The 24,815-nt window shown below is 44.1% G+C and overlaps 1 protein-coding gene across 2 annotated transcripts in view; it reads right to left on the reverse strand.

Moving 5' to 3' along the window:
- The window catches only part of cpne4a (copine IVa), a 105,458-nt gene that overhangs the window by 13,314 nt on the left and 67,329 nt on the right, over positions 1-24,815 (reverse strand). For both annotated transcript variants that reach the window (XM_055924842.1, XM_055924841.1), the window contains 6 exons: positions 16,480-16,578; positions 11,946-12,032; positions 8,350-8,409; positions 3,208-3,341; positions 2,820-2,874; positions 2,228-2,279 (listed from right to left, as the gene is read on the reverse strand). In XM_055924842.1, coding sequence (XP_055780817.1) covers positions 2,228-2,279; positions 2,820-2,874; positions 3,208-3,341; positions 8,350-8,409; positions 11,946-12,032; positions 16,480-16,578 — 487 coding nt within the window. The remainder of the gene's footprint in view (positions 1-2,227; positions 2,280-2,819; positions 2,875-3,207; positions 3,342-8,349; positions 8,410-11,945; positions 12,033-16,479; positions 16,579-24,815) is intronic.

Consider the following 24,815-nt stretch of genomic DNA (forward strand, 5'->3'; position numbering starts at 1 on the left):
ATCTGGTTAATGTGTTATTAAAGATAGGTGGTTTTATTATCTGGTTAATGTGTTATTAAAGATAGGGGGTTTTATTATCTGGTTAATGTGTTATTAAAGATAGGTGGTTTTATTATCTGTGTTAATGTGTTATTAAAGATAGGTGGTTTTATTATCTGTGTTAATGTGTTATTAAAGATAGGGGGTTTTATTATCTGGTTAATGTGTTATTAAAGATAGGTGGTTTTATTATCTGGTTAATGTGTTATTAAAGATAGGTGGTTTTATTATCTGTGTTAATGTGTTATTAAAGATAGGTGGTTTTATTATCTGTGTTAATGTGTTATTAAATATAGGTGGTTTTATTATCTGGTTAATGTGTTATTAAAGATAGGGGGTTTTATTATCTGTGTTAATGTGTTATTAAAGATAGGTGGTTTTATTATCTGGTTAATGTGTTATTAAAGATAGGTGGTTTTATTATCTGTGTTAATGTGTTATTAAATATAGGTGGTTTTATTATCTAGTTAATGTGGTATTAAAGATAGGTGGTTTTATTATCTGTGTTAATGTGTTATTAAAGATAGGGGGTTTTATTATCTGGTTAATGTGTTATTAAAGATAGGTGGTTTTATTATCTGGTTAATGTGTTATTAAAGATAGGGGGTTTTATTATCTGGTTAATGTGTTATTAAAGATAGGTGGTTTTATTATCTGTGTTAATGTGTTATTAAAGATAGGTGGTTTTATTATCTGTGTTAATGTGTTATTAAAGATAGGGGGTTTTATTATCTGGTTAATGTGTTATTAAAGATAGGGGGTTTTATTATCTGGTTAATGTGTTATTAAAGATAGGTGGTTTTATTATCTGGTTAATGTGTTATTAAAGATAGGGGGTTTTATTATCTGGTTAATGTGTTATTAAATATAGGTGGTTTTATTATCTGGTTAATGTGTTATTAAAGATAGGTGGTTTTATTATCTGGTTAATGTGTTATTAAAGATAGGGGGTTTTATTATCTGGTTAATGTGTTATTAAATATAGGTGGTTTTATTATCTGGTTAATGTGTTATTAAAGATAGGTGGTTTTATTATCTGGTTAATGTGTTATTAAAGATAGGTGGTTTTATTATCTGTGTTAATGTGTTATTAAAGATAGGTGGTTTTATTATCTGGTTAATGTGTTATTAAATATAGGTGGTTTTATTATCTGGTTAATGTGTTATTAAAGATAGGTGGTTTTATTATCTGGTTAATGTGTTATTAAAGATAGGGGGTTTTATTATCTGGTTAATGTGTTATTAAAGATAGGTGGTTTTATTATCTGGTTAATGTGTTATTAAATATAGGTGGTTTTATTATCTGGTTAATGTGTTATTAAAGATAGGTGGTTTTATTATCTGGTTAATGTGTTATTAAAGATAGGTGGTTTTATTATCTGGTTAATGTGTTATTAAAGATAGGTGGTTTTATTATCTGGTTAATGTGTTATTAAAGATAGGTGGTTTTATTATCTGGTTAATGTGTTATTAAAGATAGGTGGTTTTATTATCTGGTTAATGTGTTATTAAAGATAGGTGGTTTTATTATCTGGTTAATGTGTTATTAAAGATAGGTGGTTTTATTATCTGGTTAATGTGGTATTAAAGATAGGTGGTTTTATTATCTGGTTAATGTGTTATTAAAGATAGGTGGTTTTATTATCTGGTTAATGTGTTATTAAAGATAGGTGGTTTTATTATCTGGTTAATGTGTTATTAAAGATAGGGGGTTTTATTATCTGGTTAATGTGTTATTAAAGATAGGTGGTTTTATTATCTGGTTAATGTGTTATTAAAGATAGGTGGTTTTATTATCTGGTTAATGTGTTATTAAAGATAGGGGGTTTTATTATCTGGTTAATGTGTTATTAAAGATAGGTGGTTTTATTATCTGGTTAATGTGTTATTAAAGATAGGTGGTTTTATTATCTGGTTAATGTGTTATTAAAGATAGGGGGTTTTATTATCTGGTTAATGTGTTATTAAAGATAGGTGGTTTTATTATCTGGTAATGTGTTATTAAAGATAGATTTGTGCTTTTAATATTTAATAGTTATTCATTGCAAGGGGAAATTGACCCCAATTTTGCCAATTTATGGTAACCACCCACCCCAGAGCTGGTGATGAGCATTTGAAATAAAGCATTTTGACAGTCTGATTTCAAAGGCAGGGTGAACCTCTAATCTGTTTGAGGCGAAGCACCTACCTGCACATTCTGGGTTCTCCTCATTAAAATTCACTGCAAAATCGTGAGAAACCTGGAGGAAGATGAAAAAGATGGACTATTGATCATCATGGAACAGTGAGACAAAGGAACACACACACACACACGCACGCACGCACACTAACACACTAACACAGAGTTGGCCAGACGCAATCAATCACACAATCAAATTTAAAAGTAAATTGATGCATTTTTGTGGGTTGGATAATTAGCATAATTGTGAGCCATGGTACCCCCCTCCCCTCCTCTCTGGACCAGAGGCAGCATCATGTGTCAGCCAGCGGTAGCACCAGTCACCCAGGCAGAATGTCAACTATTTCCTGCTGGGCACAGTTTAGTGACTCAGAAAGTCAATCCAGCAGTAAAGAACCCTGGGCTGGACAGGCCCATTCTGTGTGACAGAACAGAGCAGAGCGGAGGCCAGCGAGGGCCAGCGGGGGTTTCATAATCACTACAGAAGCAGGAGAGCAGAGCCAGAGTCTCACCTCGTCTCATCTTGTCACAGGAGTGATTACGACACCCTGCTGAGGCTGAGCCATAGACCAACTCTATGAAAAATATGGTTGGAAATTACCTTGAAGTCCGGCGGAATCTGAGCTCCGAAGCCAAACGCTGGGAACATTTTGTCACTGGATTGAAATGCATGCAGGGACAGAGAACAAAAGAATGATTAGAATTTAAGCGATGGCACACTTGATTGTGAGCCAGGGATTGTTATCTGAAACAGATGCCCATAAACAAGTCCATTCTGCTGGCGACCCAGGACTACCATGGGCTCTGAATGACTTCTCATTTACACAACCTCTGAGTCACTGGACAACTAGAGGAAACTTTCACACACAAACTTTGAAAAGTAATTTTTTCAGGAGAGGAGGAATCAACATTGAAGTCACGAGCAACAGTCATTGCACAACATTTGACATAATACCTGTTAACGAATGGCTGAGTGTGATTGGCCTCACCTGTCGTAATCCTGGCAGATCTCCCCTACAGCGACCAGAGCTTTGAGGTACTCGTTAGGCTGGTATGGGTGGATGTAGTGTAGGGAGCAGCTGTTGTGAGGATCCCCGTTCGAGGCGGTGAAATCAATAGCTACCTGGGAAGACAAGTGGCAATCAAAGGGGAGTTTGACTCCAATTACCTCAAATGTATGCACCTTCCCTTTACACCTCTCACTCTGACACATACACCATCCCACCTTCCCTTTACACCTCTCACTCTGACACATACACCATCCCACCTTCCCTTTACACCTCTCACTCTGACACATACACCATCCCACCTTCCCTTTACACCTCTCACTCTGACACTTACACCATCCCACCTTCCCTTTACACCTTTCCCTCACTCTGACATATACACCATCCCACCTTCCCTTTACACCTCTCACTCTGACACATACACCATCCCAACTTCCCTTTACACCTCTCACTCTGACACATACACCATCCCACCTTCCCTTTACACCTCTCACTCTGACACATACACCATCCCACCTTCCCTTTACACCTCTCACTCTGACACATACACCATCCCACCTTCCCTTTACACCTCTCACTCTGACACATACACCATCCCACCTTCCCTTTACACCTCTCACTCTGACACATACACCATCCACCTTCCCTTTACACCTCTCACTCTGACACATACACCATCCCACCTTCCCTTTACACCTCTCACTCTGACACATACACCATCCCACCTTTCCTTTACACCTCTCACTCTGACACATACACCATCCCACCTTCCCTTTACACCTCTCACTCTGACACATACACCATCCCACCTTCCCTTTACACCTCTCACTCTGACACATACACCATCCCACCTTTCCTTTACACCTCTCACTCTGACACATACACCATCCCACCTTCCCTTTACACCTCTCACTCTGACACATACACCATCCCACCTTCCCTTTACACCTCTCACTCTGACACATACACCATCCCACCTTCCCTTTACACCTCTCACTCTGACACATACACCATCCCACCTTCCCTTTACACCTCTCACTCTGACACATACACCATCCCACCTTCCCTTTACACCTCTCACTCTGACACATACACCATCCCACCTTCCCTTTACACCTCTCACTCTGACACATACACCATCCCACCTTCCCTTTACACCTCTCACTCTGACACATACACCATCCCACCTTCCCTTTACACCTTTCCCTCACTCTGACACATACACCATCCCACCTTCCCTTTACACCTCTCCCTCACTCTGACACATATACCATCCCAACTTTCCTTTACATCTCTCACTCACTCTGACACATACACCATCCCAACTTTCCTTTACACCTCTCACTCTGACACATACACCATCCCAACTTCCCTTTACACCTCTCACTCTGACACATACACCATCCCACCTTCCCTTTACACCTCTCACTCTGACACATACACCATCCCACCTTCCCTTTACACCTCTCACTCTGACACATACACCATCCCACCTTCCCTTTACACCTCTCACTCTGACACATACACCATCCCACCTTCCCTTTACACCTCTCACTCTGACACATACACCATCCCACCTTCCCTTTACACCTTTCCCTCACTCTGACACATACACCATCCCACCTTCCCTTTACACCTCTCCCTCACTCTGACACATATACCATCCCAACTTTCCTTTACATCTCTCACTCACTCTGACACATACACCATCCCAACTTTCCTTTACACCTCTCACTCTGACACATACACCATCCCAACTTCCCTTTACACCTCTCACTCTGACACATACACCATCCCACCTTCCCTTTACACCTCTCACTCTGACACATACACCATCCCACCTTCCCTTTACACCTCTCACTCTGACACATACACCATCCCACCTTCCCTTTACACCTCTCACTCTGACACATACACCATCCCACCTTCCCTTTACACCTCTCACTCTGACATATACACCATCCCACCTTCCCTTTACACCTCTCACTCTGACACATACACCATCCCACCTTCCCTTTACACCTCTCACTCTGACACATACACCATCCCACCTTCCCTTTACACCTCTCACTCTGACACATACACCATCCCACCTTCCCTTTACACCTCTCACTCTGACACATACACCATCCCACCTTCCCTTTACACCTCTCACTCTGACACATACACCATCCCACCTTCCCTTTACACCTCTCACTCTGACACATACACCATCCCACCTTCCCTTTACACCTTTCCCTCACTCTGACATATACACCATCCCAACTTCCCTTTACACCTCTCACTCACTCTAAAACATACACCATCCCACCTTCCCTTTACACCTCTCCCTCACTCTGACACATATACCATCCCAACTTTCCTTTACATCTCTCACTCACTCTGACACATACACCATCCCAACTTTCCTTTACACCTCTCACTCTGACACATACACCATCCCAACTTTCCTTTACACCTCTCACTCTGACACATACACCATCCCACCTTCCCTTTACACCTCTCACTCTGACACATATACCATCCCACCTTCCCTTTACACCTCTCACTCTGACACATACACCATCCCACCTTTCCTTTACACCTCTCACTCTGACACATACACCATCCCACCTTCCCTTTACACCTCTCACTCTGACACATACACCATCCCACCTTCCCTTTACACCTCTCACTCTGACACATACACCATCCCACCTTCCCTTTACACCTCTCACTCTGACACATATACCATCCCACCTTCCCTTTACATCTCTCACTCTGACACATACACCATCCCACCTTTCCTTTACACCTCTCACTCTGACACATACACCATCCCACCTTCCCTTTACACCTCTCACTCTGACACATACACCATTCCACCTTCCCTTTACACCTCTCACTCTGACACATACACCATCCCACCTTCCCTTTACACCTTTCCCTCACTCTGACATATACACCATCCCAACTTCCCTTTACACCTCTCACTCACTCTGACACATACACCATCCCACCTTCCCTTTACACCTCTCCCTCACTCTGACACATATACCATCCCAACTTTCCTTTACATCTCTCACTCACTCTGACACATACACCATCCCAACTTTCCTTTACACCTCTCACTCTGACACATACACCATCCCAACTTCCCTTTACACCTCTCACTCTGACACATACACCATCCCACCTTTCCTTTACACCTCTCCCTCACTCTGACACATATACCATCCCACCTTCCCTTTACACCTCTCACTCACTCTGACACATATACCATCCCACCTTTCCTTTACACCTCTCACTCACTCTGACACATACACCATCCCACCTTCCCTTTACATCTCTCACTCACTCTGACACATATACCATCCCAACTTTCCTTTACATCTCTCACTCACTCTGACACATACACCATCCCAACTTTCCTTTACACCTCTCACTCTGACACATACACCATCCCAACTTCCCTTTACACCTCTCACTCTGACACATACACCATCCCACCTTTCCTTTACACCTCTCCCTCACTCTGACACATATACCATCCCACCTTCCCTTTACACCTCTCACTCACTCTGACACATATACCATCCCACCTTTCCTTTACACCTCTCACTCACTCTGACACATACACCATCCCACCTTCCCTTTACATCTCTCACTCACTCTGACACATATACCATCCCAACTTTCCTTTACATCTCTCACTCACTCTGACACGTACACCATCCCACCTTTCCTTTACACCTCTCCCTCACTCTGACACATACACCATCCCACCTTTCCTTTACATCTCTCCCTCACTCTGACACATATACCATCCCACCTTCCCTTTACATCTCTCACTCTGACACATACACCATCCCACCTTTCCTTTACATCTCTCCCTCACTCTGACACATATACCATCCCACCTTCCCTTTACACCTCTCCCTCACTCTGACACATACACCATCCCACCTTCCCTTTACACCTCTCACTCTGACACATTCACCATCCCACCTTCCCTTTACACCTCTCCCTCACTCGGACACATACACCATCCCACCTTCCCTTTACATCTCTCACTCACTCTGACACATATACCATCCCACCTTCCCTTTACATCTCTCCCTCACTCTGACACATACACCATCCCACCTTCCCTTTACACCTCTCACTCTGACACATATACCATCCCACCTTCCCTTTACACCTCTCCCTCACTCTGACACATACACCATCCCACCTTCCCTTTACACCTCTCACTCTGACACATATACCATCCCAACTTTCCTTTACAACTCTCCCTCACTCTGACACATACACCATCCCGCTCTGTCTGCTCTGCTATCCTCTTCTACTCTGTTGGGCTTGTCCCCCCCCCTCTCTCTTTTGTCATCTCTTATTCTTTTTCTCCTCATTTAAAGTCAATCATCTATTTGATTCTTTCTCTCACGTCTGTGATGTATGGATACATTGTTCCTGGTTAGAAACGGTTAGAGGCAGAGCGTTTCTCATCTGTTGTTCAGCCTGGCACAGAGAGAGAGCCTAACACTCTCGCCAAGGGATCTGAAGGAAGTATGGAGCCCATTTCAATGTCAACATCAACCACGTCGCCTTTTAGGTGGTAGGAATAAAAGGAAAAGTTAGTGTGTCATAAGAGCAAACACTTCCTGGTCAATTAAATGTACCTCAATAAGACCTCCCTTGAGACGTAGTTTCACACAAACACTATTTACAGGCAGGGGGCAGAGGGCATCCCTTAGCCAGAAAAACAACAGATAATTAGAACCCACGTGTTCACAGCTTGGAGAAAGGGATTCTTTAAAAGCTGCAGCTAATGGCAGGGGTTTGCTTCCCAGGTGGTGAAAATGAACCATTCTAACTATCAGAACAAAAGAGGATTATTTATGTAAGCTCCCTAAGCTAATGCCTAGGCTTAAGCTCAGCAGGCTAACTCAGTCTTGTGGCACACAGATGACCCTGGTTAAAACCCAGTCTGTCACATATACGTCACCCAACTAAAAAGAGAATAATGAGGGAAGTGCCATTTTTTAAATGTTAAATGCATTATTGTGTGTATTTGAATAGATTTTGGCATCCTGTGTGTGAATGTGTGAGTCATGCATGTTAGTGTGGGTGTCAGTGTGAACTCACTGTAAACTGGATCTGACAGCCTCCCATGATGAAATCCAGGAAGGAGTGCATCTTGATGATCTGTGGATGGGAGACAGCAGTTGAGGGCGGGGGACCTCAGCTATCCACAGTGAGAATTGGCACCAATCACTTGGGGATGACATGACGGACACAGTAACTGACCACTTAGGAGCATCTTATCCCTTATTCCAGCCTATTACAAAGCAGCTAGTTCAGCATGTTAGCCATTAGCTTTGAGAAAGCAGCTGGCTGTGTGTGTTGTCAGTTATGTCTCTGTTACAACTGGTGTCACATGTTGGCCAGTGTTGGGAAATATCAGAGAGGAAGATGCAAAGTGGGGATTTACTCCGGCAACAAAATCTGTCTACGTGATATAAGGCTTTTTTGGTCTATGAGAGCTTGTCGAATTACGTGAGACTTATTTAATCTAACAGAAGTTAAATAATGTTTAGGCTGTTACAAATTATATAAGTGGATGAACGTGGCATTCCGGCAACTTTAAGAAATATGACTTAGTTGTGCCTGTTGTTCACACACGTATCTTCCCTCTCATTACCTAGAATGGTCCCACTTTATCTCGCCTCCTCCACCCTGCATCCCATCTTTGAGAACATGTAAACTCAGCAAAAAAAGAAACGTCCTCTCACTGTCAACTGCGTTTATTTTCAGCAAACTTAACATGTGCAAATATTTGTTTAAACATAACAAGATTCAACAACTGAAACATAAACTGAACAAGTTCCACAGACATGTGACTAACAGAAATTTAATGATTTGTGTCCTTGAACAAAGGGGGGGGGGGTAAAAATCAAAAGTATCAGTCAGTATCTTGTGTGGCCACCAGCTGCATTAAGTCCTGCACTGCATCTCCTCCTCATGGACTGCACCATATTTGCCAGTTCTTGCTGTGAGATGTTACCCCACTCTTCCACCAAGGCACCTGCAAGTTCCCGGACATTTCTGGGGGGAATGGCCCTAGCCCTCACCCTCCGATCCAGCAGGTCCCAGACGTGCTCAATGGGATTGAGATCCGGGCTCTTCACTGGCCATGGCATAATACTGACATTCCTGTCTTGCAGGAAATCATGCACAGAACGAGCAGTATGGCTGGTGGCATTGTCATGCTGGAGGGTCATGTCAGGATCAGCCTCCACGAAGGGTACCAGATGAGGGAGGAGGATGTCTTCCATGTAACGCACAGCGTTAAGATTGCCTGCAATGAAAACAAGCTCAGTCCGATGATGCTGTAACACATCCTCCAAGATCACTACGGACCCTCCACCTCCAAATCGATCCCGCTCCAGAGTACAGGCCTCGGTGTAACGCTCAGTGAAGAGCACTTTTTGCCAGTTCTGTCTGGTCCAGCAAAGGTGGGTTTGTGCCCATAGGCGACGTTGTTGCCGGTGATGTCTGGTGAGGACCTGCCTTACAACAGGCCTACAAGCCCTCAGTCCAGCCTCTCTCAGCCTATTGTTGTTGCCATCCTGTACCTGTCCCGCAGGTGTTGTCATGTCTGCTCCCGCTCTTTCCTCCCCCTGGCGCTCGAGGGCGCCAGGTTGCCCTGCATCACGCACTCCTGCCATCCATCACGCACACCTGCCTTCCCTTGTCATGCGCATCAGCGTTATTGGACTCACCTGGACTCACTTATCACTTGTTAATTTCCTCCCCTATATTTGTCAGTTCCCCAGCTCTGTTCCCTGCTGCATTGTATTGTTTTTTATCCTTAGTATTAGTTTTCGGACGCTGTTCCTGTCTCGTTCCATGTCCGTTATTTATTAAATGTTTTACTCCCCGTACCTGCTTCGTCTCTCCAGCGTCAACTCATGTGTGAGAATGCTGCAGCCAACATACGAAGCATCGGGGAGTACTGGCGTTCCGGTTGGTATGGTGGCATCGGCTCTGAGTCGCCACCGATGGAACCGGGGGTGCCTAGCCAGCTTGTCGTGCTTCCACGCCCTAGCTGGCTCGAGAGGTTTCCTTGCCCGAGTTGGCTCGGAAGGCGCCCATCCCACATCGGGCCTCAGACGGATCGTCAGTTCTTGTTCGCCCAGCCGGTCCAGGAGTTTTTGTTTTTGTTTTGTTGGTAACGTCGGGGTGGATTCCGCCGCTGATGGAACCGGGGGTGCCTAAGCCAGCCCGTCGGCTTTCACGCCCTGGCTGGCTCTGGAGGTTTCCTTGCCTCAGTTGGCTGGGCGGCTTCCCATCCCACGTCACACTCCACTGGATCTTTGGGCTCCCTCTCTGCAGCGGGATCGACAGGCGTCTTGCCTCAGCCGGATCCTCGGGCTTCCATGCCTCAGCCGGGTCACCAGGCTCTCACGCTCCTGCCGGTTCGTTGGGATTCCACGCCCCAACCGGCTTGCCCAGCGCCCATGTCTCGGCCGGTTCACACCAACACCTGCTCTTCCCTCCCCCTGGCGCTTGAGGGCGCCAGGTTGCCCTGCATCACGCACTCCTGCCATCCATCACGCACACCTGCCTTCCCTTGTCAGGCGCATCAGCGTTATTGGACTCACCTGGACTCAGTTATCACCTGTTCATTTCCTCCCCTATATTTGTCAGTTCCCCAGCTCTGTTCCCCGCTGCTGCATTGTATTGTTTTTTATCCTTAGTATTAGTTTTATGACGCTGTTCCTGTCTCGTTCCATGTCCGTTATTTATTAAATGTTTTACTACTCGTTCCTACTTCGTCTCTCAAGCGTCAACTCATGTGACAGGTGTGATGTTTGGCTGTACCGATCCTGTGCAGGTGTTGTTACACGTGGTCTGCCACTGCGAGGACGATCAGCTGTCCGTCCTGTCTCCCTGTAGCGCTGTCTTAGGCGTCTCACAGTATGGACATTGTAATTTATTGCCCTGGCCACATCTGCAGTCCTCATGCCTCCTTGCAGCATCCCTAAGGCACGTTCACGCAGATGAGCAGGGACCCTGGACATCTTTCTTTTTATGTTTTTCAGAGACAGTAGAAAGGCCTCTTTAGTGTCATAACTCTTAAGTTTTCATAACTGTGACCTTAATTGCCTACCATCTGTAAGCTGTTAGTGTCTCAACGACCATTCCACAGGTGCATGTTCATTAATTGTTTATGGTTCATTGAACAAGCATGGGAAACCGTGTTTAAACCCTTTACAATGAAGATCTGTGAAGTTATTTGGATTTTTACTAATTACCTTTGAAAGACAGAGTCCTGAAAAAGGGACATTTCTTTTTTTGCTGAGTTTATTTTCTTTGTTGGAGCGGTCACTCGACTATCTTCTCAATATAATAGATCATCTTGGTAAGTAGCAATCTGCCAATAAAGACACTGAGAAAGGCCAGCACTTATTTAATAGGAGCTATTCCACAGTGTCTCCATGCAGACATAGTTGTCCCCAAAATGACACAAATTTTAAGGCCATCTGTGGGTTCAGCAGATGAAATGTCATATTAGTCAGATTCCATCTGCTCACAACCGTCCTTCACATCCATAACAGCAACAGGATGATAAATGTTCTGGAACCGTCTGCCAATGAGACTTAGACATCAGGTTAGAGAAAGTGGTGGGCGGAGGAAGGATGGAATGAGTGTGTGAATGAGAGCGAGTCGTGAATCACCTTGCACTGATTGAGAATGACGATACCAGAGTTCTTGTAATTCTTCTTCTTGATCTGATACTTGGGGTTTATACACTCCCATTGGACCTGGCGTTGATCAAATATAAAAAACACTATCACAATAAGTACAGTATCATCCCTACAGTATGTGACTTGGTGGCGGGAGACTGACTGTGCTAAACAGAGATTAAAAGCATCATTAAAAAAATACAGAATTGATAGACTATATCGTCCCATTGGATAACATGGAACGATGGTAGTGGAGGCCAGACAACATTTACATTTACATTTAAGTCATTTAGCAGACGCTCTTATCCAGAGCGACTTACAAATTGGAAAGTTCATACATATTCATCCTGGTCCCCCCGTGGGAATTGAACCCTGGTCCCCCCGTGGGAATTGAACCCACAACCCTGGCGTTGCAAGCGCCATGCTCTACCAACTGAGCCACACGGGACCACAACGGAGTGAAAGAAAACAATATGATCCACAGCAATGAGAAGTGGCAAGGAAATGGTACTGTGGAGCGTGTTAGGGAGAATAATTAGCAAATCCAAGCAACAGCCTGACGAGGTTCGGTTTCTGGATCGTTTGTTCGTCATTAATGAGGGGAGTGTTATCCGTTCATGACTGTACAGATTAGCCCAGTCATTTCAATCTGCTGCTCAAAAACAGAAAACAACTCCTGTGTTAAAATCCACCACTTTTCCTTTAAAGGTCATGGGAGAGGAAAAACAAAACATCAGTCACCTAATCGTCTCAGGGACAGTCTGTCCGTCTGTTCTCAGTCATTCACTTTAGCTTACAAAACCAATTATATAACCATTATCGTAAAAGTGGATACCCAACTAGTTGTAGCTCCATGAATGATTGTCAGATAATGGGTAAAAAAACTAGATATCTCCATCAGCCAAATCACCAGTTTGTCACGTTCCTGACCTATTTCTGTTAGTTTGTTGTATGTGTTAGTTGGTCAGGACGTGAGTTTTGGTGGGCATTCTATGTTTTCTGTTTCTATGTTGGTTTAAGGGTTGCCTGTATGGCTCTTAATTAGAGGCAGGTGTTTGGCGTTCCTCTAATTGAGAGTCATATTTAGGTAGGTTGTTTCACTGTGTTCGTTGTGGGTGGTTGTCTCCTGTGTCAGTGTTTGTCGCACCATACGGGACTGTTCGGTTTGTTTTTGTACATCGTCATTTTGTGTAGTCTATTTTCCCTGTTCGTGCGTTCTTCGTGTTTAATGTAAGTTCGTCGTCCAGGTCTGTCTATTCCGTTTGTTGTTTTGTTAGTTATAGTGAAGTTTGTGTTTTTTCGTCTTGTCTTTAAATAAATTATGTGTTCACAACCCGCTGCGCCTTGGTTCCATCACTACTCCTCCTCTTCGGTTGAAGAGGAGGAGGACCACCGATACACAGTTTCAGTAGGAGTCAGCAACCCTTGTGTATCCTACAGCATATGTGGCATTGGAGTCTAATGAAATGGGCCTTACTGTAACGGGTTTAATGCCAGCAGGTCCTGCAGTCTTCTTCAATTCCATGAAGGAGCCAATTAGTGGTGTGACCGGCCTTTAAAAGCTTGCTGCGTTTGAGGCCCGAGCACCGTAGGGTTTATTCAGACTACGAAGTGAGCGACATTGTAATGTAATTAGCCTAGAAGCCTCAGCCTGGAGCTCCTTTTGTGTGCTAATGAAGACACAGCTGTCTGCCTGGGCCGGTCGGTGTGATGAAGGAGAGCCGTCCAGTGTTGCACGGCCGTACGGGTCGTCACCTGTCATCCTTACCATGAACGTTGACTAATTAAATGCATTCTTTCTTGTTCTTGTTCCAAGGGAAACTGTTCGGTTTGCAAAACTCTGGACATTAGGTAAATGCCTTTAAAAAGAAAACACTCGAGCATGGCTTAAACCAAAAGGCATTATGCAGAACTCGTAAATACCAAACATAAAACTTAAAATGTCTTAAAACAGTCTCCTCAAACTGTCTATTTAAGTGGTGATGAAGGCTGATCTCTATTAAAAGAGTAAAAAATAAATCTGTCTTTATCAAAGTGCCTTCAATTGAAATCAAACATCACTGAGAGTCATGGTTCAACGGAAAAGTTAACGGTTTCCTTGGGATGTCCCAACTATGATGTCACCCCATTGAAGTAGAAATTTTAAACGGTTAAGGTAAGGGTTATGGTTAAGGTTAGGGTGAGGGTAGGAGTTAAGGTAAGGGTTATGGTTAAGGTTAGGGTGAGGGTAGGAGTTAAGGTAAGGGTTATGGTTAAGGTTAGGGTGAGGGTAGGGGTTAAGGTAAGGGTTATGGTTAAGGTGAGGGTAGGGGTTAATGTAAGGGTTATGGTTAAGGTTAGGGTGAGGGTAGGGGTTAAGGTAAGGGTTATGGTTAAGGTTAGGGTGAGGGTAGGGGTTAAGGTAAGGGTTATGGTTAAGGTTAGGGTGAGGGTAGGGGTTAAGGTAAGGGTTATGGTTAAGGTTAGGGTGAAGGTAGGGGTTAAGGTTCGGGTAAGGATGTCCCAAGGATGCCGAATAGCACTAACCATGGCTCAAAGGATCCATTACCAAGCATTCTGAGCTGGAAGGAAACGGCAAGGATTCTTTCCCAAACACACCAGGCAGGACAGAACTTTCACTCTCACACACTCTTGTCCTCCATACAGTGAAGGAGAGAGTGCTGAATTCTGAATTACACTGGCACAGAGAGAGAGAAAGAGGAGACGGTGGCTACCGGATGATGGGGAGGCTCCTGGCTGAGAGAGATCCATTGTCATTTGTTTGGTTTTTCCTGAAGGCTTCTGTCCTACTCTTCCCTGTGGAGCGCTGAAATATCCTCAGCAACAATGAGAGAAGTAAGTATCTCCCCCGGGGGAGAAAAATGTCCTGAGCCCCAAATGGCCCCATTCCACTGACTTGGTCACATCCCCCAGAGAGAGGAAGCTACCTTCTGGTCACGTCCCCCAGAGAGGACGCTACCCTCTGGTCACATCCCCCAGAGAGAGGACGCTACCCTCTGGTCACATCCCCCAGAGAGAGGAAGTTACCCTCTGGTCACATCCCCCAGAGAGAGGACGCTACCTCTGGTCACATCCCCCAGAGAGAGGACGCTACCCTCTGCTCACATCCCCCAGAGAGAGGACGCTACCCTCTGGTCACATCCCCCAGAGAGAGGACGCTACCCTCTGGTCACATCCCCCAGAGAGAGGACGCTACCCTCTGGTCACATCCCCCAGAGAGAGGACGCTACCTCTGGTCACATCCCCCAGAGAGAGGAAGCTACTCTCTGGTCACATCCCCCAGAGAGAGGACGCTACCCTCTGGTCACATCCCCCAGAGAGAGGACGCTACCCTCTGGTCACATCCCCCAGAGAGAGGAAGCTACTCTCTGGTCACATCCCCCAGAGAGAGGACGCTACCCTCTGGTCACATCCCCCAGAGAGAGGACACTACCATCTGGTCACAACCCCCAGAGAGTGGACGCTACCCTCTGGTCACATCCCCCAGAGAGAGGACACTACCCTATGGTCACATCCCCCAGAGAGAGGACACTACCCTCTGGTCACATCCCCCAGAGAGAGGACGCTACCCTCTGGTCACATCCCCCAGAGAGAGGACGCTACCCTCTGGCCACATCCCCCAGAGAGAGGACGCTAGATAAACCTTCAGAGGAGTTGGATGAAAACAAGTCTCCAGTCGGCAACCCACATGAGCTCTGCCTCTCTAACCCACTTTCTCTCTGCTCTGACATATCATCTGGAGAGACGTACATTGCAGTGAGTACAGAACCATATCAGAGTGTGATTCCTACAGTCTGAGAAGTCTTAGGTATATGATAATGACCATGTTTCCAGATGGGCTAGTAAAATGACTAGGTAAATGTACACCCCAAAAATTGTTTGGGACTTTTGTGACTTTTTTCTTTTTCAACAAATTCCAGATGCTACAAGCATGATGATAATGAAAAGATATGGATGCGTTGTCACATTGTATATATGATTGGAGACAACATGCCATGACAGGCACGGGGACGAAGCCCAAAACAAACACGTGTACAAACACACAGGGATTTAACCCAAACAAAAATGAGGTTAAACCTCTAAGAAATACAAAGGACGAGACCCGGAATAACAATGTACGGGACGAGACCAGTAATTACACTGCACAGGACCCGTAATAACAATTGCATAAAACACACAGAACGTCAAAACACAGGTACTCACAGGACCAACAGACATTGTAACAATAATCAACCAGGACAATGGGGAACAGAGGGCACATATATACAATTACTAATCAGGGAAAATGATAACCAGGAGTGCGTAATTAGACAGTTCAGTGAAGCCTAGAAGGCCGGTGATGTAGAACTCCGGAACTGGAGCACGGAATGAGCAGCAGTACCGGGGAATCCGTGACAGGCATCTAGAAATGATCATTTTACAAACCTGATTGATGCCCTCGCTACCTAAAAGAAAAACAACCAACACTATCTGAAAAAAACAGCCAACCCCCCTTATAAACGCACACAACACCTGTACAGCCTACCTGTCTCCCATCCATTGCCCCTCTCATCTCTTTGAATGTGGCCTGATATTCACCAATATAGTCGTGCTTCCCATTGGAGTCCCAGTCCCACACTGTGCACTGAGATAGAGAGAGAGAGAGAGAGAGAGAGAGAGAGAGAGAGAGAGAGGAGAGAGAGAGAGAGAGAGAGAGAGAGAGAGAGGAGAGAGAGGAGAGAGAGAGGGAGAGAGAGAGGGAGAGAGAGGAGGGAGAAAGAGAGAGGGAGAGAGAGAGGGAGAGAGAGAGGGAGAGAGAGAGGGAGAGAGAGAGGAGATGAGGAGAGAGAGAGGGAGAGAGAGAGAGGGAGAGAGAGAGAGGGAGAGAGAGGGAGAAGAGAGAGGAGAGAGAGAGGGAGGGAGAGAGAGAGGGAGAGAGAGAGGGAGAGAGAGGAGGGAGGGAGAGAGAGAGAGAGAGGAGAGAGAGAGAGAGAGAGAGAGAGAGAGAGAGAGAGAGAGAGAGAGAGAGAGAGAGAGGGAGAGAGAGAGGGAGAGAGAGAGAGAGAGAGAGAGGGAGAGAGAGGAGGGAGAGCGAGAGGGAGAGAGAGAGGGAGAGAGAGAGGGAGAGAGAGAGAGAGAGGGAGAGAGAGGGAGAGAGAGAGGGAGAGAGAGAGGGAGAGAGAGAGAGAGAGAGAGAGAGAGAGAGAGGGAGAGAGAGAGGGAGAGAGGGAGAGAGAGAGGGAGAGAGAGAGGGAGAGAGAGAGGGAGAGAGAGAGGGAGAGAGAGAGGGAGAGCGAGAGGGAGAGAGAGAGGGAGAGAGAGAGGGAGAGAGAGAGGGAGAGAGAGAGGGAGAGAGAGGGGGAGAGAAGAAAGGGAGAGAGAAGAAAGGGAGAGAGAAGAAAGGGAGAGAGGGGGGGAGAGAGAGAGAGAGAGAGAAGAAAGGGAGAGAGGGGGGGAGAGAGAGAGAGAGAGAAGAAAGGGAGAGAGGGGGGGGAGAGAGAGAGAGAGAGGGAAGAAAGGGAGAGAGGGGGGAGAGAGAGAGAGAGGGAAGAAAGGGAGAGAGAAAAGAGAAGAGAGAAAGAGTATGTTAGAAAAAGGGACTTCAGTTAATGATCAAATACTACGGTGTCAATATGAACATATCACCTAACCTATCTGTGAATGCTGCAGTTGAACAAGATCTCCAGACTGAATGTGACCAACTATGTGGTGTTATGTAGATTCTGGCATGGTTGAAAGCTCTTCCCCTGGTGTTTACACTCGTTACAACTCACTGGGACCAGTTTCAGAAAACTAGAGCAGACTCCCCTGTGATGCTTTTCCATTAATAAATCAGTAAGGCGACATTGCTGGAGTTTTAATAGTCTCATGAAATATAGAATTGAGGATGTGAAAGGCTTTTGACATAAGACAGAGAGAGAGAGAGTGTTAGGGTTTGTTCCTTACGTTCTTCTTTGTCAATCATTGGTTCATTGGTGAAATTAACATTATGACAATATCTTTAATTAAATCATTCAAAAACCTTTATTAATGCAATTTCAGACAAACAGGAACATAGCACTCATGTTTCTGAGTAAGTTCTGCCCCAAACAAAAGGTCTCAAGTTGTTTTATTAAACCAAAGTCCCGCCTTAGTGATGAAACTGACTACGTCATTACCTTTTTACTCCTGAGACCAAAACCCTGCATCCATGGCTATACAAACAGAGGTTCAGTGTTTATCTAAAAGCTAGGCAATAAATGTCCCCTCCCCAAAGTAGATTTACTGTGGAATGTCTGAATAGTCTCTTATCTCCCACACTCCCCTGCAGAGTTCTGTCTCAGTCACACATTGAGTGAGTGAATGAGAAAACAACTGTGGAACAATTCTAAAACCATATAATTAATATATATATTGTTAATCTGTAGTCTAGGACCCTATAAATGTAAGGAGGGAGGGGTCTTATAACCCCTCCCCTTCTATTAATATAACATAAGCATAATCAATTATTCTAATGCATCAAACATTTGTACAGCCCCAAATCATGACCGCTAGGTGAATCCTGACAACAGCATTGAGTTTGTGTGTGTGTGTGTGTGTGTGTGTGTGTGTGTGTGTGTGTGTGTGTGTGTGTGTGTGTGTGTGTGTGTGTGTGTGTGTGTGTGTGTGTGTGTGTGTGTGTGTGTGTGTGTGTGTGTGTGTGTGTGTTTATTTTGTTTAACATTATACATTTTTAAATGAATTAGTACACTTCATTTTTAAGCACACGTTTTATCATAATTTCTTATTAAAAAATCTGTCAGCGGTATTTTGCCGAGGGGAAGACTAACTGGACCAGGCAAAAAGTACCCCCTCAACCCCCCTCCCTTTTCTCCTTAGTAGGTAATTTCTTCCTAGGTGCACCACCGAGCAAAGATATGCTAGGCAGGTCGCTAGATACTCTTGTGCATGCAGACAGTATCGTCAGTTGAGGAGGAGAGAGAGTGTTGAGTTACATGCACAGCGTTTGATTTGATTTTAGCTGCCAGTGATGGGCAGAACTCGCAGGAGGTATGTTTGTAAATCGTTGTACAGGTCGTTGTGCTGTTGGAAGGTGAACCTTCACCCCAGTCTGCTGAAAAACATCCCCACAGCATGATGCTGCCACCACCATGCTTCACCGCCAGATGTGACGCTTGGCATTCAGGCTAAAGAGTTCAATCGTGGTTTCATCAGACCAGAAAATCTTGTTTCTCATGGTCTGAGAGTCTTTAGCTGCCTTTTGGCAAACTCCAAGCGGGCATTTTACGTGCCTTTTACTCAGGAGTGGCTTCCGTCTGGCCACTCTACCATAAAGGCCTGATTAGTGGAGTGCTGCAGAGATGGTTGTCCTTCTGGAAGGTTCTCCCATCTCTACAGAGGAACTCTGGAGCTCTGTCAAAGTCACCATCGGGTTCTTGGTCACCTCCCTGACCAAGGCCTTTCTCCCCCGATTGCTCAGTTTGGCCAGGCGGCCAGCTCTAGGAAGAGTCTTGGTGGTTAAGAATGATGGAGGCCACTGTGTTCTTGGGGACCTTCAATGCTGCAGACATTTTTTGGTACACTTCCCCAGATCTGTGCCTCGACACAATCCTGTCTAAGAGCGCTATGGACAATTCCTTTGACCTCATGGCTTGGTTTTTGCTCTGACATGCACTGTCAACTGTGGGACTTTATATAGACAGGTGTGTGCCTTTCCAAATCACGTCCAATCAATTGAATTTACCACAGGTGGACTCCAATCAAGTTGTAAAAACATCTCAAGGATGATCAATGGAAAGAGGATAAAATAAACGTTCTAAAAAACTGTTTTCGCTTTGTCAATATGGGGTATTGTGTGTAGGTTGATGAGGATTTTTATTTATTTCAATATTTTTTAAAATAAGACTTTAACGTAACAAAATGTGGAAAAAGGGATGGGGTCTGAATACTTTCTGAATGCGCTGTATATACAGTAACAGTGGGGCAGTTGTACTAAACTACTAAGGCATAACATTTGTCATAGAATCAATGTGCATCATTCATTAAAATGACATTTGAACAGGTAAAGAGGTATGCTCAGATAGCCTTCTTTTTTCACTTCTTTTTGTTGGTACATAGTATTAGGCATAATGATTATGGCTCTAGATTGCAGGAACAAGCTGTTTCAGTTGTTCGAAAAATACTAAATCCTCAGAATTCCAGAGGGGGGCTGGCCAGTCCCACACACACACAGCCTTCATCCTCACGAACCTCTAAAATAATGGGTGCATGACGCCACTGTTTGTGTGTGTGTGTGTGTGTGTGTGTGTGTGTGTGTGTGTGTGTGTGTGTGTGTGTGTGTGTGTGTGTGTGTGTGTGTGTGTGTGTGTGTGTGTGTGTGTGTGTGTGTGTGTGTGTGTGTGTGTGTGTGTGTGTGTGTGTGTCTAGGTTTCACATGGATCATAGATAAATAAACTGACCTCTGACCCTCATTTGGCCATTAGCTATGCTGAACATTCATCTATGATACACATTCACTACAGTGGCCATTCCAGCACAGCCTCCTACATCCATGGTTGTGTCAAGTGTCAGAACCGTGGCCTTGTAACGTCTGTTTAATAAATGTGTGTTCAATTAATGCTCTTGTATTATACAGTTTGTGATAAGGAGGTTAACCTGAGCTAACATTAACAGCATCTTCTGAAAACATTCTGACATTTTATTATCCATTAAAACTAGAGGCATATTAACTCCACAGGGAATCATTCACTATCACTGCTTCTGACACCCACACACACACACACACACACATACACCCACACATCCACCCACACATCCACCCACATCCACCCACACATCCACCCACACCCCTAACACACATCCACCCACATCCACCCACACCCCTAACACACATCCAGCCACACATCCACCCCCACCCCTAGCACATATCCATCCACACCCCACACACACTCGGTCATACTTAAGTGGATATTATGGAATGGAAATCTGACACTGGATTAAGGGGATCAGAAGGACTTTGACACATGCTTGTCAGCCATCCGCATCTCTCTCCACAGCAACTCCACTTTCCCTCCTTAAGTAACCATGAATAATGCAAGGACAAGAGGGTCATTTCCCTTTAAAGGTCCTGTCTCTCAGCTCCATCCAGATACCCCACCAGGTAGACGGTGAGACTCCTCATTGGGCTTGGCAAGGAGGGCTAAATTGGTGTCTTTTCTACACGACTCTCTTTTCCTCTGGTGAAAGGCTCAACCAATTGGGTCGCTGTCCAATTAACAAGAAGGGATATTCAGGGGCCAGAGAGGTTGAAGGGGAGTGCGGGACTTTCATCCAAAACCATTAGCTTCCCTCATTAACTAGACAGAACTAGAAGAGCTGGGTCATATGGAAACTCTGCTTCGATATCAGAACACTGACATCATCTACTGTATGGATTCTAGAGGTTGATATTCTCTACTCAAGTGTGCACTTGAAATTACTAAAGAACTTCAAAGAACTTCTCACATTTCAATAAGATGATGACTGAGACCCAAAGGAAGAGATAGGCCTACTACCCTCCTTTCTAAGCATTTACATACTGCCACAATGTGTTAGTTCAGCTGACCGTTCCATTTCACAGATTTGTATAATTTAACATTACTTTTAGATAGCCCTGGCTGGCAAAGGTTTAGTTTTGTGTTAGGAGGGTTTGGCTGAATTTTATCTGTCTAATGATGGTTGTTGGGAACAATGCTCTTTGCTGCTCGTTGATGAGTCTGTGCTTTCCAGCAATGACACCGTTGGATCCAATAGTCACCAGTTATGTTCCCTGACATGTTCTACATGAGCTACCGCTATGATGCTACCATTATGGTCTACTATTATGATGCTACTATTATGGTCTTCTATTATGATGCTACCATTACGGTCTTCTATTATGATGCTACCATTACGATCTACTAGTATGATGCTACCATTATGGACTACTATTATGATGCTACTATTATGGTCTTCTATTATGATGCTACTATTATGATGCTACCATTACGATCTACTAGTATGATGCTACCATTATGGACTACTATTATGATGCTACTATTATGGTCTACTATTATGATGCTACTATTATGGTCTTCTATTATGATGCTACCATTACGATCTACTAGTATGATGCTACCATTATGGACTACTATTATGATGCTACTATTATGGTCTTCTATTATGATGCTACTATTATGATGCTACCATTACGATCTACTAGTATGATGCTACCATTATGGACTACTATTATGATGCTACTATTATGGTATTCTATTATGATGCTACTATTATGGTCTTCTATTATGATGCTACTATTATGATGCTACCATTACGATCTACTATTATGATGCTACCATTATGGTCTACTATTATGATGCTACCATTATGGTCTACTATTATGATGCTACTTTTATGATGCTACCATTATGATGCTAACATTATGGACTACTATTATGATCCTACCATTATGGTCTACTATTATGATGCTAAGATTATGATGCTACCATTATGGTCTACTATTATGATGCTACCATTATTATGCTACCATTATGGCCTACTATTATGATGCTACCATTATGGTCTACTATTATGATGCTACCATTATAATCTACTAGTATGATAATACCTTTATGATGCTACCATTATGGTCTACTATTATGATGCTACCATTATGGTCTACTACTATGATGCTACCATTATGGTCTACTATTATGATGCTACCGGTATTAGCCTACTATTATGATGATACTATTATGGTCTTCTATTTTGCTGCTACTATTATGATGCTACCATTACGATCTACTATTATGATGCTACCATTATGGTCTACTATTATGATGCTACTTTTGTGGTCTTCTATTATGATGCTACTATTATGATGCTACCATTACGATCTACTATTATGATGCTACCATTATGGTCTACTATTATGATGCTACCATTATGGTCTACTATTATGATGCTAAGATTATGATGCTACCATTATGGTCTACTAATATGATGCTACCATTATGGTATACTATTATCGAGGCCTCACCTCCTGGTTACACTAGTGACCATATCCCCCGTGCATCCCGCAAAGGCGGAGGTGTTGCTAACATCTACGATAGCAAATTTCAATTTACAAAAAAAAAAATGGCGTTTTCGTCTTTTGAGCTTCTAGTCATGAAATCTATGCAGCCTACTCAATCACTTTTTATAGCTACTGTTTACAGGCCTCCTGGGCCATATACAGCGTTCCTCTCTGAGTTTCCTGAATTCCTATCAGACCTTGTAGTCATAGCAGATCATATTCTAATTTTTGGTGATTTTAATATTCACATGGAGAAGTCCACAGACCCACTCCAAAAGTCTTTCGGAGCCATCATCGACTCAGTGGGTTTTGTCCAACATGTCTCTGGACCTACTCACTGCCACAGTCATACTCTGGACCTAGTTTTGTCCCATGGAATAAATGTTGTAGATCTTAATGTTTTTCCACATAATCCTGGACTATCGGACCACCATTTTATTACGTTTGCAATCGCAACAAATAATCTGCTCAGACCCCAACCAAGGAGCATCAAAAGTCGTGCTATAAATTCTCAGACAACACAAAAATTCCTTGATGCCCTTCCAGACTCCTTCTGCCTACCCAAGGACGTCAGAGGACAAAAATCAGTTAACCACTTAACTGAGGAACTCAATTTAACCTTGCGCAATACCCTAGATGCAGTTGCACCCCTAAAAACGAAAAACATTTGTCATAAGAAACTAGCTCCCTGGTATACAGAAAATACCCGAGCTTTGAAGCAAGCTTCCAGGAAATTGGAACGGAAATGGCGCCACACAAAACTGGAAGTCTTCCGACTAGCTTGGAAAGACAGTACCGTGCAGTACCGAAGAGCCCTCACTGCTGCTCGATCATCCTACTTTTCCAACTTAATCGAGGAAAATAAGAACAATCCAAAAAAAAAAATTGATACTGTTGCAAAGCTAACTAAAAAGCAGCATTCCCCAAGAGAGGATGGCTTTCACTTCAGCAGTAATAAATTCATGAACTTCTTTGAGGAAAAGATCATGACCATTAGAAAGCAAATTACGGACTCCTCTTTGAATCTGTGTATTCCTCCAGGGCTTAGCTGTCCTGGATCTGCACAGCTCTGCGAGGGCCTGGGATCGGGAGAGACACTTAAGTGTTTTAGTACTATATCTCTTGACACAATGATGAAAATAATCATGGCCTCTAAACCTTCAAGCTGCATACTGGATCCTATTCCTACTAAACTGCTGAAGGAGCTGCTTCCTGTGCTTGGCCCTCCTATGTTGAACATAATAAACAGCTCTCTATCCACCGGATGTGTACCAAACTCACTAAAAGTGGCAGTGATAAAGCCTCTCTTGAAAAAGCCAAACCTTGACCCGGAAAATATAAAAAACTATCGGCCTATATCGAATCTTCCATTCCTCTCAAAAATTTTAGAAAAAGCTGTTGCGCAGCAACTCACTGCCTTCCTGAAGACAAACAATGTATACGAAATGCTTCAGTCTGGTTTTAGACCCCATCATAGCACTGAGACTGCACTTGTGAAGGTGGTAAATGACCTTTTAATGGAGTCAGACCGAGGCTCTGCATCTGTCCTCGTGCTCCTAGACCTTAGTGCTGCCTTTGATACCATCGATCACCACATTCTTTTGGAGAGACTGGAAACCCAAATTGGTCTACACGGACAAGTTCTGGCCTGGTTTAGATCTTACCTGTCGGAAAGATATCAGTTTGTCTCTGTGAATGGTCTGTCCTCTGACAAATCAACTGTACATTTCGGTGTTCCTCAAGGTTCCGTTTTAGGACCACTATTGTTTTCACTATATATTTTACCTCTTGGGGATGTTATTCGAAAACAT

This window comes from Salvelinus fontinalis, chromosome 6 (genome assembly GCF_029448725.1).
Source record: "Salvelinus fontinalis isolate EN_2023a chromosome 6, ASM2944872v1, whole genome shotgun sequence".
NCBI classification, from domain to species: Eukaryota; Metazoa; Chordata; class Actinopteri; order Salmoniformes; family Salmonidae; genus Salvelinus; species Salvelinus fontinalis.